Source organism: Hippocampus zosterae, chromosome 18 (genome assembly GCF_025434085.1).
Source record: "Hippocampus zosterae strain Florida chromosome 18, ASM2543408v3, whole genome shotgun sequence".
NCBI classification, from domain to species: Eukaryota; Metazoa; Chordata; class Actinopteri; order Syngnathiformes; family Syngnathidae; genus Hippocampus; species Hippocampus zosterae.
The window spans coordinates 14203987-14216027 of NC_067468.1; the positions used below are offsets into that span (position 1 = coordinate 14203987).

General features: G+C 42.5%; 1 protein-coding gene and 2 long non-coding RNA genes across 5 annotated transcripts in view; all 3 read left to right on the forward strand.

Moving 5' to 3' along the window:
* Positions 1-9959, forward strand: part of eng (endoglin) — a 32227-nt gene extending 22268 nt beyond the window's left edge. For both annotated transcript variants that reach the window (XM_052050454.1, XM_052050455.1), the window contains 9 exons: positions 4-181; positions 1995-2211; positions 2283-2385; positions 2470-2662; positions 3194-3342; positions 3789-4019; positions 4233-4299; positions 6723-6833; positions 7426-9959. In XM_052050454.1, the coding sequence (XP_051906414.1) occupies positions 4-181; positions 1995-2211; positions 2283-2385; positions 2470-2662; positions 3194-3342; positions 3789-4019; positions 4233-4299; positions 6723-6833; positions 7426-7589 (1413 nt within the window). In that variant the 3' untranslated portion in view covers positions 7590-9959. The remainder of the gene's footprint in view (positions 1-3; positions 182-1994; positions 2212-2282; positions 2386-2469; positions 2663-3193; positions 3343-3788; positions 4020-4232; positions 4300-6722; positions 6834-7425) is intronic.
* The window catches only part of LOC127590905 (uncharacterized), a 271544-nt gene that overhangs the window by 218286 nt on the left and 41217 nt on the right, over positions 1-12041 (forward strand). The window lies entirely within an intron of this gene.
* LOC127590908 (uncharacterized) overlaps positions 1-12041 on the forward strand; it is a 128977-nt gene that overhangs the window by 77766 nt on the left and 39170 nt on the right. The window lies entirely within an intron of this gene.

Genomic DNA, 12041 nt, shown 5'->3' on the forward strand with positions numbered 1-12041 from the left:
CAGAATGGTAACGCCTCGACACTGATCGCGCAAACCGAGAATCGCAGCAGCAACATCCACGTCGTCGACTTCCCCAGCGCCGACGGGGAGCTGGTGATGTGGGCCACCCGCAAGTTCGGCGGCGTCACATCCTTCACCACGGTGGAAACTCTTAAAGAACTGTTCTTCAGAGCCACCGAAGGTGAGGACACCGTTCCTACTCGTACGTGTCGGTTTCCCGTGACGGCGAGGTGAATAAAAAGCGGAAAGAACTGAGTTGCCCTCGCCCATGTGAACACAATCATTTCGCCAACAAATCCTCCTTAAGGCGCCCTGAGCCGCAGAAAAGCTCCGACACGGATCAAGGTGGATGCTGGCGGCTTGCTTTTTCATCTACTTTCATTCCCCCAGCACCCCCTCCATTACATTGGTGTTTATGTGTGGGGGGGGGATCATGTTCCATGAGTCCCCACCTGGATTTCAACATGCCGCAAAATCCGAGCCTTCAGTTTGGTGATTCGTGCAGTCGTTCATACTGTCCATATCCCTTGCTACAAATTTTGTGTGTGGAAACATCTCTCGGGAGAAAAAGATTCATTCTGCCATATCTTATTTTACTCTCCGTCGTCTTATTTGAACTTTTCGGGGTTTAGGTGTTCCCCTGGTTTCAACCTGCATGGTTTTTTGTTCTTCCTTTTTTACAGCCAGCTTGTCTGAGCAGCTTTTGAAGTTTTACAGCGGTCTCTTTTGAAACGGCTCCAATTGTGGGCGTTGTAATCTCTTCAACTTTGGAGGGATTTACCATTAACTTATTTGAACCTGAGCTGCTTTTATATTTTTTTAACCTATTCAACGTTTGATGGTTTCTGGTAAGACCCATTGTAACATTCTTAGCTTTCCATTGATGGACCCTAGTTTAAACTTTTGTGCGTTTTTCATAAAAAACTCATATTAAGGTTCGGACAATGAGGGAAAAAAAAGTGTTTGAGTTTTATGCCCAGCTTTTGGGATGGGATGGGATGGGAAATGGATCAGAGGCAGGTCTGGTCTACTGGCATAGTTTTGTTGAAGAGGAACCTCTGTCATGTGAAAGATTTGAGGCAGTCCAGAGAAATACTGTCTCAATAATGTGAACTTTTCCTTGGCTATAAAGTGTTGTTTTTTTAATATTCAATAAGGAGTTGGGAAATTCAAACAGCAGGGATAGGTTTCTAATGTTCCATGTCCCATGGGGCGGAGGGGGGGGGGGGTATATGGTTTCTTGTGTGTGGGTGTGCATTTGAATGGTGGGTAGAGAAGAAAATTCAGGTTCCCCCAGAGAGATTCGAAATTCACGCCATGCATGGTAACAACAGGAAAATACATATTAAGCAGCCGGGAGCATTAAAATTCCCGATGCCTCCGTTCCTAGACAGTCTGACTGAATATTAAAGGAGATGTAAGTGATTATTGGAATCTTTGTAGTAGCTGACACTCTCTCCTCCTTGAGACTGAGTTTGCTGGAAAAAAAACACAAAAAAAAACAAAAAGTGTTTATTATGTGCCCGGTGTGCAATTGAGTTTGGAAGGAAAAAAAAGAGATTTTTATACATGCAATTGCCTTAAAGGTTGTACAACAAAATATGAAGTTAAGTCCCATCATTTTTGCCCAAGCCTTTTTTTCACGAATTTGTTTTTAAAAATTGTTCTGTTGGAACCAAATTTCAAAAGCAATGTCTGATATGCAATCAATTTATTGATTATTTTTTTTTCATACTTTTGTTAGATTAAAGTCATTTCTGTGACACAGCAGGGTTAATACGCTCTCTTGAGTTCATACACATCTCGACTTGAGCTGATTCTTATATGCAAGAAAACCGAATAAATGATAAAAGAATAACCCTCTGGCCGTCAGTCAACAAGTGAGCATTCTTGCCTTTCTTGTATCGCATCAAGGATCGTACAAGCAGTGCATGTTTTAGTTTGTCGACGTGTCAATCAGCGCACATAAATTTCAAAAGAAGGCACTTGTGCAGGAACAACAGGCGGTTCTCGGGAATGCGTGCTTCACAGCGAAGATCCATCAGAGAAGCACTTCATGAAGATTGAAGCCGCGCCCCTGACGTCTTCATTCAAGTCGTGCTCCCCGCCGCCGCAGCCGGAGAAACAGCCGCTACGCGGCCCCACCGCCAACAACGATGACGACACACCGGAGCTTCATATCATCAACATCCCCGAGGATGCCAATATTCGGTAGGCGGCGAAATAACATATTCCTCTGCGCCTCCCGCGGCGTAAATCTCTTCAATCTTTTTGCTTTTCAGCAACGTGTCAGTTCGCGTGGACACAAAGAAGTCCAGCGTGTTCCTGAGGGGTCCTCAGGGCACCACGTGGACCTTCCTCAACCTACAGCACACCAAGTTCTGCGTAGGTCTCGCCCCCTTGCATTATTTACGCTGCCTCTGCCAGCGTCATGACTAATTCACTGGGCCTGCCTCCACACCTCTCCAGTCCAACAATGAGATTGTGCTGCCTGCCATAGCCCACAGAATGCAGCCCATGGTTCAGTTGAGCAGCGACCAGGCCAAGGATGTGCAGAGGGAGGCTCTGGATTATTTTAAAGCGGACACTTTCACCAGCTACACGGAAATGAGGCCCGAGGGCTCCCAGTTGTTGCTGGTGCTTGGTCGAGACCGTCCAGTGGGTAAGGAAAATATGGTCTCATGGATCTCACTTCATATGGGGCCACGTTCTCCCACGTGGAAGTCACCGTTGTAAACATTTACAACGGCGCGCGCTTTACTGACTTCAAATAGAACTTAAAAGATAAATAAACAAAGGAATTAGCCCACTAGCTATCCAGCTACCTAGCTAACTGATTAACACGCTAAAGGCAGTAATGAATAAACGACCCGGCAGGCTACCGAATTGCTAGATCAGTAAATGAAGCAACAGAAAAACCAACCAACCAACCAACAAACTAATTGACTAATTAGCCCACTACTTAGATAGCTAGATTATTTGGGTAGTTAGCTAGCATGTTGATTTTTCTCACTGCTTTATTTAGTTTGACATGTAGCTAGCTAATATGTACTGTGACTCACATGATCATTTCTTTATTGTAAAAAAAAAAACAAAAAAACTAAAACAAAACACAAAATTCAAAATTGGAAACTAGCAACACTTAGCACTGTCCATGTATTGGTTGTCACACGATGCTGTCCCTGTGCCTCAGCGACAGAAACCGTAACGGAAGCTGTGCTATCAACCACGGCTGAACCTCATCAGATGCCTTTTCTGATGCAACTCTACACATCGCCTGATTACCGTTCACCCCTGGACCCCAATAGCAAGGTTCAGTGCGACAAGAAAATCTATGCTGAGGTAGGAATGCCAACTACACGTCCCAAACAGTCTGAATAAAGTTGAAGGTTGAAATTAAGAGCGGCAATGGCACCCAGAAGAGCGCACTGAAGTCAATTCCTTGCGCACTTTCTGGTGGTTCTCGCGTCTAGGTTTCTGATACCCACACCTTCGTAACCCGTGAAAACTCGCGCGCCCGCCGATGAGGTGTGACCCTTTAAATTTCAAGGTGGAGTTTTCCTGACACAGATGAATTCCGTAGGGCTCCATTTGGTGTATATGTCAAACTTTCAAAATCAAGTTGACTCGTATGCATCTGGAAGTTATCTTCTGAGTGTCAGCAATGACGCGCACGGTTCATCTCACGGGCTAATTTGAAGGAGCCTATGTGATGAACTAAGCCAATGATGCACTTGCTCCCCTCTTGAATGTCATAAAGATCTTTTGTGTCGTTGATTTTTTGTCAGATTTCGGGCCATGCCCTGGGCGACATTGTCCTGACCATCAAAGTGATGCGCTGCATTGTGCGCTCCAAGGACTCCTGCCCCATCGTACAGGAGCTGCGCTTCATACCGGAGTTCTGTTCCTCGAATTTATGCCCCAACAGCACGCGGCTCAGCTTCTCCTTGGATCAGCTACAGGAGCTGAGCTCCACCACTTGGGACCTGGAATGTTCCGTCAAACTGTGCTACAGCGAGGTAACGACTCAAAAGGCGCTCGACTTTTTCAAACCACATGCAAGGCAAAGTACGTGACAGCTCATTAAATCTCTAGCGCGAAATGTATCGCAGCATACCCTGATGTGATAAATCAATGACAAACCTGGAGGATGGCATTGCAGGATTAGGGCTCATTAGAGACCCAAACACGGAGCAACCTGGTCAGCTTCTTTTTCTTTTGCTGCTCACCAGAAATGTGGCTATGGAGGACGAGTGAAAAGGAACTTGGAGGTCACCCAGCCTTGTCAACAAACACTCAGTGAGTTCAGCTTAATCTCCAACATTTGTTCTACTCGCTGCTTTCATTACACACGATTATAGATGACGTTTCGTGTTAGCTGGCGTTCCGGGAGACGTGTGGCCAACCAAGTGTGTTTATGTACGGGGAATAGTGCAACTTCTCCCTGGGTCTTTCCACAATTCTCTGAATTTATCCATTATAGTTTTTTTTTTCATTTTGAACGATACTAATTTTGCTTGAAAATAAATCTTGTTATTTGTATTATTTATTTTCTATTTACATGTTCAAAGCAATGTAAAAAAAAGTTTATTATTGTGGTACTGCTGCGGAGCAATCAGTACCACAAACGGGTTGTTGTTATTATTATTAATAATGATTTTAATAATATTAATTAGAGAAGTCTTTAATCATCTTATTTTTTTGTCCATTCCATTTTTTATGATTTTTTTTCTAATTCAGTTGTTTTGGGGGGTTTAAAATATATTTTTATGGTATTTCAATTTGTTCCCTTTCATTTTGACATTTACATGTTTTTTTCCCTCAAGTGGATCAAATATTAGTCTTTTCTTTTGTTGTTGTTGTTTTTTTTTTTGCAATTGTAAATCGTTTTCAACTTATTTATTTCCTCCAACTTTTCTGTATTTAAAACGTGACCGAGTTACAGAAACACGTTATGCGCAAAGATGCCACCGAACTGAAGGAGTCATCGACTCTCCAAATGGCCGCTAGTCTTCTCACTCTGTGTCCTCGATGTAGTTTGAGTGCCTATTGTTTCTTTGCGTGCACCAGAAACTCGTCATAGCAGTGAACTCAGGATGCCGCCGTGCAAGTGGGTGCAGCGCCGAGATGGGGAGAGCGCGGGGGGGGGGGGGTCGTCCTCTAGGAAGGACTGCAGCCTGACCTTGTGACTACAATCACAAGTAACGACTCTCAGGGGAGGCGGCCTGGAGCCCTTTGTGTTTTCCACGGGGGGGTTTTGACTCCGCCGCTATCCAAACACGGGCGCTGGGCCTCCAGCTATTGTCAGCCCATCGGACGGCCATTACTCAAAGCGTGCAGAAACACTTCAATGATTCCACCGGTTGGAATCATCCGAGGAAGTGTCGGCTGATTAAAAGGAGGGAAATTTGCAGTTTTGGGGCCTCTTCCTACTTGGTCTTCATTCCATCGGGGCATATGTAAGAGCACAGTGGTTTCACAAGGATGTCGGACAAAAAAAAAAAGTTTGCACGTGTTTTTCAAAATCACACAATTCCATAACTTTTGTGCATAGTGAATGCCTTAATCATGAAACTTAATGTATTTGCCGTTTTACAACAGCAAATACAAAAATTTAAAAATTACTATAACATATAGAAAACATGCTCATAAAATAGCATGGGGATTTTTCTTCTTTTTTCTTCTTTTTTTTTTACTTAAAAGAATTAAATTATAAAAAGTGGTACTTGTAGATTTGGGAAAAATGCCAAAAAGTCAAAATCAAAACAAAACTATACTTGTTGTTTTCCATTAAAAAAGAAGAAGGAAAAAAAGCAGTCATGTGCATTGTTTTGGTCACAAAAAAAAAGCAGAAAACACCAGCAGAAATTGGGAGGTTAGTGTCACAGTTCTGGCCTGGTGTCACGTCATCCTTTTCCACCTGCTCCTGCTTCCTGCTGCTGTTTGTTCAGCTTTGCCGTCAAAGCACACCGAATCACGCAACCGCCAATTTACGGACGATTGATGTCACTCCGGCCCAGTTTGGTATTTCCCATCACCTGACTCTTCGCTCTGGGTGCAGTAGCACCGAGCATCCACTAGAAGTCACTGTTGCCGTCAACAGCTGATTGTGGCCTTTTCCTCGATGAATTTATTTATTCATTCAATTTTTTTTTTAGTTTTGCGAACTCAAGCACAAACGTTCAGCAATGTGGTTTTGAGGACCATTCCCAAGAAATGTCGATATTTTCAAGATCCTTTTCCGGCCAGATCGTCAAGTACTACAAGCGTTTTGTCTATCGCATAATCGAGTCATATTTGCATTATTATTTTAGTCAAAAATGATGGCTCCGTTTTCAAACCATGTTGTCAGAAAAAATGGATCAAATTTTTTGGACAAAAATACATTTTGTGTCCTTAAACATCCCTTTTAACGGCAAAATTTAATCCATGTTGTGCTTTAGCTAATTCAGTTTGACGTTTCCAATTTTGGGATTCTTCAGTTGTGTGAATCCATGGAGCTGCATTGAAGCAGCTGAAGTTAAACTCACCACGGCGGCCCGACATCATGTTTGCCACATTTTGCCTCCAGGGTGTTCACTGTGACTGTCAACATCGTCGACGAGTGTGTGTGTATGTGTGTACCAATAGTGCAGAAGACGTTCGGAAAAGTTTTCAGTGCTGTCATTGACAATGAAGGTTGCATCAAGTCTTTCTTTTTTTCTTTCTTGTGTATGTTTCAGACAATCCCTGCTTTGATTTTGGCCTCCCCGCCATCCTGGGCATCGCTTTTGGAGGCTTCCTGATAGGAGTCTTACTAATTGGTGCGCTGTGGTTCATCAAAATTAAAACAGGTGGGCCACTGTTTCATAAGCGTCACAATTCAACGACATAAATAAGTTTGATTTGTAGAGAAAGTGTTCATTTGCTCAACTGTGGGTGAGCAACCAACACACAATCAACCTGTACCTTTTTTTTGTGGTCATTTAGGGTTGTTTTTCATTCCATTCGAGTTGTTTCCCCCCCCCCCCCCCCCCAAAAAAAAAACATCACATTTTTACAAAATGATGTCTCCACTTTAACGCGGTTCCAGCCTGACCTTTGTGAAAAGTGGACTTGATAACCCCAAACATTTCATTCCATTGTGAAATATGCTGGCCATGTTAATCTTCGGTTATTTTAGGAACTAGCATGGGTCCCCTGTTTTTCCTCATCATATCTTTGTGAAAACATAGCTTATTCGCCGCCACGGAGGCGATGATTTAGGGGCAGCCAGCCGAAGCTTGTTGCTTGCTTAGAGCTTGCCGCGACTTGCTTGCTTTTTGGGACCGTCTTCGTGGTTGTTTCTCACTTTTGCTGTTCAGTGCGTTGACATGAAGTAGTGGTTCGTCTTTCTCTGTGTACTTTGTTAACAAAAACAAAAGTGTGTCGCTATGCTTGATTCAGGCTACCCGACCGGATTGGACATGGCCTCTTCCCTGTCTTCCGGCTGTCCCTGCTCGGGAGCCAAGCAGCAGCCCATGTCATCGAACCCTTCCGCCTCGGAAAATAGCAGCGCTAACGCGAGCATCGGAAGCACCCAGAGCACCCCCACCAGCAGCATGGCGTGAGATTAGGGTGAGCAGACCACCACTACCGCCAGCAGAGACAGAATTGCCTGCCCCTCTTAAAGTTAGTTATGGGTTTCGTTTATTTCATTTTTTTCCCCCCGCGAAGCCTACTCTCCCCCCATCGCCCCTTTTTTTTTCTAACAATTAAAACTCAACATATTTGACATACAAGCCTGGAATCGATGCAATCGCGCCGTTTGTATTGTCGGCCGGCGGCGGTGTCTAATGGATGGCGTGTGACGCTCACCTCTGCGGTCGCCCTTTAAAGTGCTGCTTCCAGACAGGAAGTTAAAGAGGGCAAGAGGAAAAGAAAAACAAATTGGCTCCAAGCAACAGGAAAAACAATCCCTGTCCCCCCCCCCTGAGAGCCAGCAGGAAATTCACCACATTCCTCCGCCAATTGTGACGGTTGCGTTCGCCAGCGCAATCAAAGTCGGCACGGCGGAAGATGAAGCTAAACGACAGACTTGGAAAAAGGCTAGCTGGTTGCGTACAAACGGTTAGCGAAACCCTGAAACGGGTAACTGTCTCCAGATTTCCCCTCGCCGTTTACATATTCAATGCTAATGACCACGGGCGCCTCCTAGATGGGAGATGAAGTGAAAAGACCGACATTGGAGAGAAAAAAAAAGAAAAGTATTTGTTCTACCTGCATCTTATTGGTTAGCGATATTTCCAATGTGTGTCTATAGTAGGCTGTTACAGCGAATTTTTTGCTCATTATTATGCTGTCATGCTATTATATTTGCTCATCATGAGACAGGTGGGGGCGGGGGGATGAAGCAACCAATTTATAAATATGTTGTTCTCCTGTGTCTAAACAGTTAGCCAAATATTCAAAATGCTCCCCGAATTATTTGTGTCCACGTTTCCCATCGCACTTCACAACAAATTTGGCACTCACCGCAAACAGATCAAGAGCGATTTGCGAGAAAATGAAGCGAAAAGTCAAACATGGAAACGTATCTAGCTGGCTGCGTCCAAACGGTTAGCGAAAGTTCTTCAACACTACCTGAAAAAGGGACATGCCTCCGTCCTTTGTCAAGTTTGCCATGAAGCACAACCTTATATTGGCCAATGATGAGACAAAATACTATAGCTAGCCAAATCCAATAATTTAGCAAAACGTCATCGTGACATCAGTCTCCATGTTTCCCGCCTTCCTTTACAATAAATTTGACGTCAACGGCCAGCAGCTCTTGTATTTGCTTATCGGGAGACAAGCAATGTAATGTCATGACCGATTTGAAAGAAATAAAATAGCTGCATCTAAACAAATGGTAAAACGTCTAAAAACAATTGCTGACAGACATGGAAGAAAAAGTGTTGTCGGACTAGCCGTGTTCTAATGGGTGGCAACAAATCTAAAACACTTCCTGAAGGACACACACATATTTCCTGTTGCCGTTAATAACAGATTTGATGCTAACTGCAAACAGCTCGTTAGCCTATTAGCCTTTCCGATGGGATGAGATGGGAGATGAAGCGAAAAGGCAGACGTGGAAAAGAGGGAAAAAAAACCAAGTTGATCTTGCTAAAACTATTCCTTGGGGAGAGTAACACTGTTTCCATATTTCCCGTCGCCATCGCTAACAACTCTGATATTAGCTTTTCTTGCCCCAAAAAACAACAACAAACAAACAAAAAAAACAATCGAGAACCACCCACTGAAGGATTAATGGTAGCAATCTGTTTGACAGCGTTAGCAAATGTAGCATTTGTCACTTAGCACAACGTTGTCCCAGCGAGGACAGAACATTGATGTTGCCTCAAAGTCAGCTGCTGGACAGAAGCTGCAAGTCATATTGGTGTAGATGTATGTTAAAACTCTTTTCTTTTTTTTTTTTTCGAGTTCGTCGCCTATTACTGTTACAGTCGTCACATGATTTTAATGTATTATACTATATTCACATAAGGGATGTAAGCAGTCATTTCCCGCTGGTTTTTATCAAGAATCCACTCTCCCTAATCTGTAAACTGTACAGTGGTTTCCATAGCAACACATCATTGTTGCACTGTTTTCACCCCCTCTCAAAAAAGAAACGTTGCTGTTTTTTCTGAAAAGCAGCAATTTTTTTTCTCCCTCCAAATTTGCAGTCGTACACGAGAAAGGTCAAATATGTTGTTTTGGGGAAAGTTGTTGTGCGGCAAAATTAAAAAGTCTGTTTTATGGAAAAAAAAGATAAATCATCATATCTTTTAAAAAATAAGTCATACTTATTTCTCCTAAGAAACTTGCAAGTGTTTTTTTTTTTGGGTGGGGGAAGAAAAGTTTTCCCTACAAAACAGTCTTAGGTGTTGTTCCAGATAACAAAGACAACTTTTTTTAACAGGCATATTGCTTGGATAATAGTCATGTTTTTTTTTTTTGGGTGGAAAAACAAAGAAACGTCACAAAGAAGTTTATTTTCAAGAAAAATTGTCATAGTCGCAAACCAAAAAAATTGGACTGTGTCTATTGGTCGACATTCTCCTTGTCATTTAAATGCAAGCTATGCAAACCCACTCCTCTTAGTTGCGTGCTTCTGTGCTTGCGTATGTTTTTCTGTGAACGCGGATCAGAGACGGCCAGTACAAATCACCACTTGAGTATTTGTGCAATATTTAGAGGGGCGTCGACGCACCATCGTCGCTTCGTTTTTTTTTTTTTTTAATGTTTTAAAATGAAACTGTTTGATTTCCTGTCTTCATTTAAATTGTTTATACCAAGCTAAATTGTGCTGCTGATGAATCATCACATCCTGTATCAATATGTACCATAGAAGAATTGCAGGATCAATGTATCATTACAATATTCCCAACCATTGTATGTAATGTCTATATCTTTTTTTTCTTCTTTTTTTTATGTACAAGTGTATAATAACTACTATTTCCTCCCTCCATTTTGAAGAATTGGGACCAGCTCTCAATGAAGGCACTGACCAAATGCAAAGCATTCTTTTTTTTTTTTTTTGGAAAGTTACTTTATACATTTGACTTGGCACCCAGACTGATAACGCCAACAAAGAAGTGCTCATTTGTTGAGACTGCAATTCATGTACTGTGTATGAAGTTGTTTGTGAAGCAATACATTTTTTTAATGAAAATTCCATAAATAAAGTGATTACGACTTGAATACAATGTCATCTTTTTGTACAAAGTTGGCGGAGTGTGCGGGGCAGCCAAGTCTGAAAAAGAAGCACAGAGAAAATTTCTGACCAAGAAACAACATGGCGGCTGTGAGAATGCCTGAAAAAGAACCACAGGATGACAATTTTGTTTTAAAGAAACTGAACTGGGGCTGTGTAAAAGTCACTGAAAAATAAGCACAGTCTTGTGCCACTGTTGTTTCTATTTTTTTTCTTTTCTTTTTTTAATGCAAGCTCCATTTTTTTGTGGTAGGTTATTGTCTTTTTTTTTTTTTTTAATCTCAAATTTGGGGGTTATTCGAGCAGTTCTGTGTTGTGTAATGCAATGTGGCAACACCACCACTAGGGCAATTGCTAGTGCAACCAGTAGGTGTGCCCAGATCAACAATGAATTACGCACAGGTGTGTGGGGCCGCTGGTCTGATCCCATTTTCGGACGCACACTTTACGAGTGCAGAAGGAAAGACAGGAGAAAATTGTACAGAAGACCACAGATGTGCGCATTATTTTCTTTTCAAAGTTTCAAAGACACCAAGTCCCCCTTTTTGTTTTTTCTCTAACTCGACCTTCCGGTATGACATTTGGATTGAATTGACTACAATTCTGGATAACCTCTGACTGTTGGACGCCACAAATACGATTTCGACATCAACATCAAGTTTCATCGAATCCTGTCAAACAACAATTTCAACCCAAGGTGAGTGCGCGTTGAAAAGTTTCCTTCACCAGCGTATGATTGAAAACTTGCCACAACAGCTGTTTTTTAAAAAAAGAACTGTTTATTGACTTTCTATTTATTCCCCGGAGGTGTTTTTTAATGATAGTCAGTTGTATGTGTATTTTCGCTGGTGACAGGCCAACCCTTAGCCCCCGCGAATAGCAGGGTTCCATCCAAACTGTCGAATTACCGTTGCTTTAGCCGCATTGTACTGAGCGGCCCTGACAGACATTGTGGATTCATTATGGTTTCTATGGTTGTAATCACACAGTTGTGTTTTGCTGAAGCAGCATGTGGCTCATTACATGATTTTTGTAGCACCGGTTCCAAGTTGCTACGCGCTATTGTGTGTTATAGATCACAAGCAGGCCCCGGTGTGTCGTGTGAGTCAAAAGAGCTGGTTTCTTACATTCTGCGTCTGCTTTTTACAATATCTGTACTCTTATGAAAGACAACACATGGTGTTAAATCCTTAAATCAATTGGATTAAATTGGAAGAATTGGCGAGGCTATTCGCAGTTCCACTTTTCATCATGCAACACAAACACATTGCTGAAAGTGTGTTATGGCTATGTGTGGGCTTTTATTTTGAAAGTCAAGCGCCTT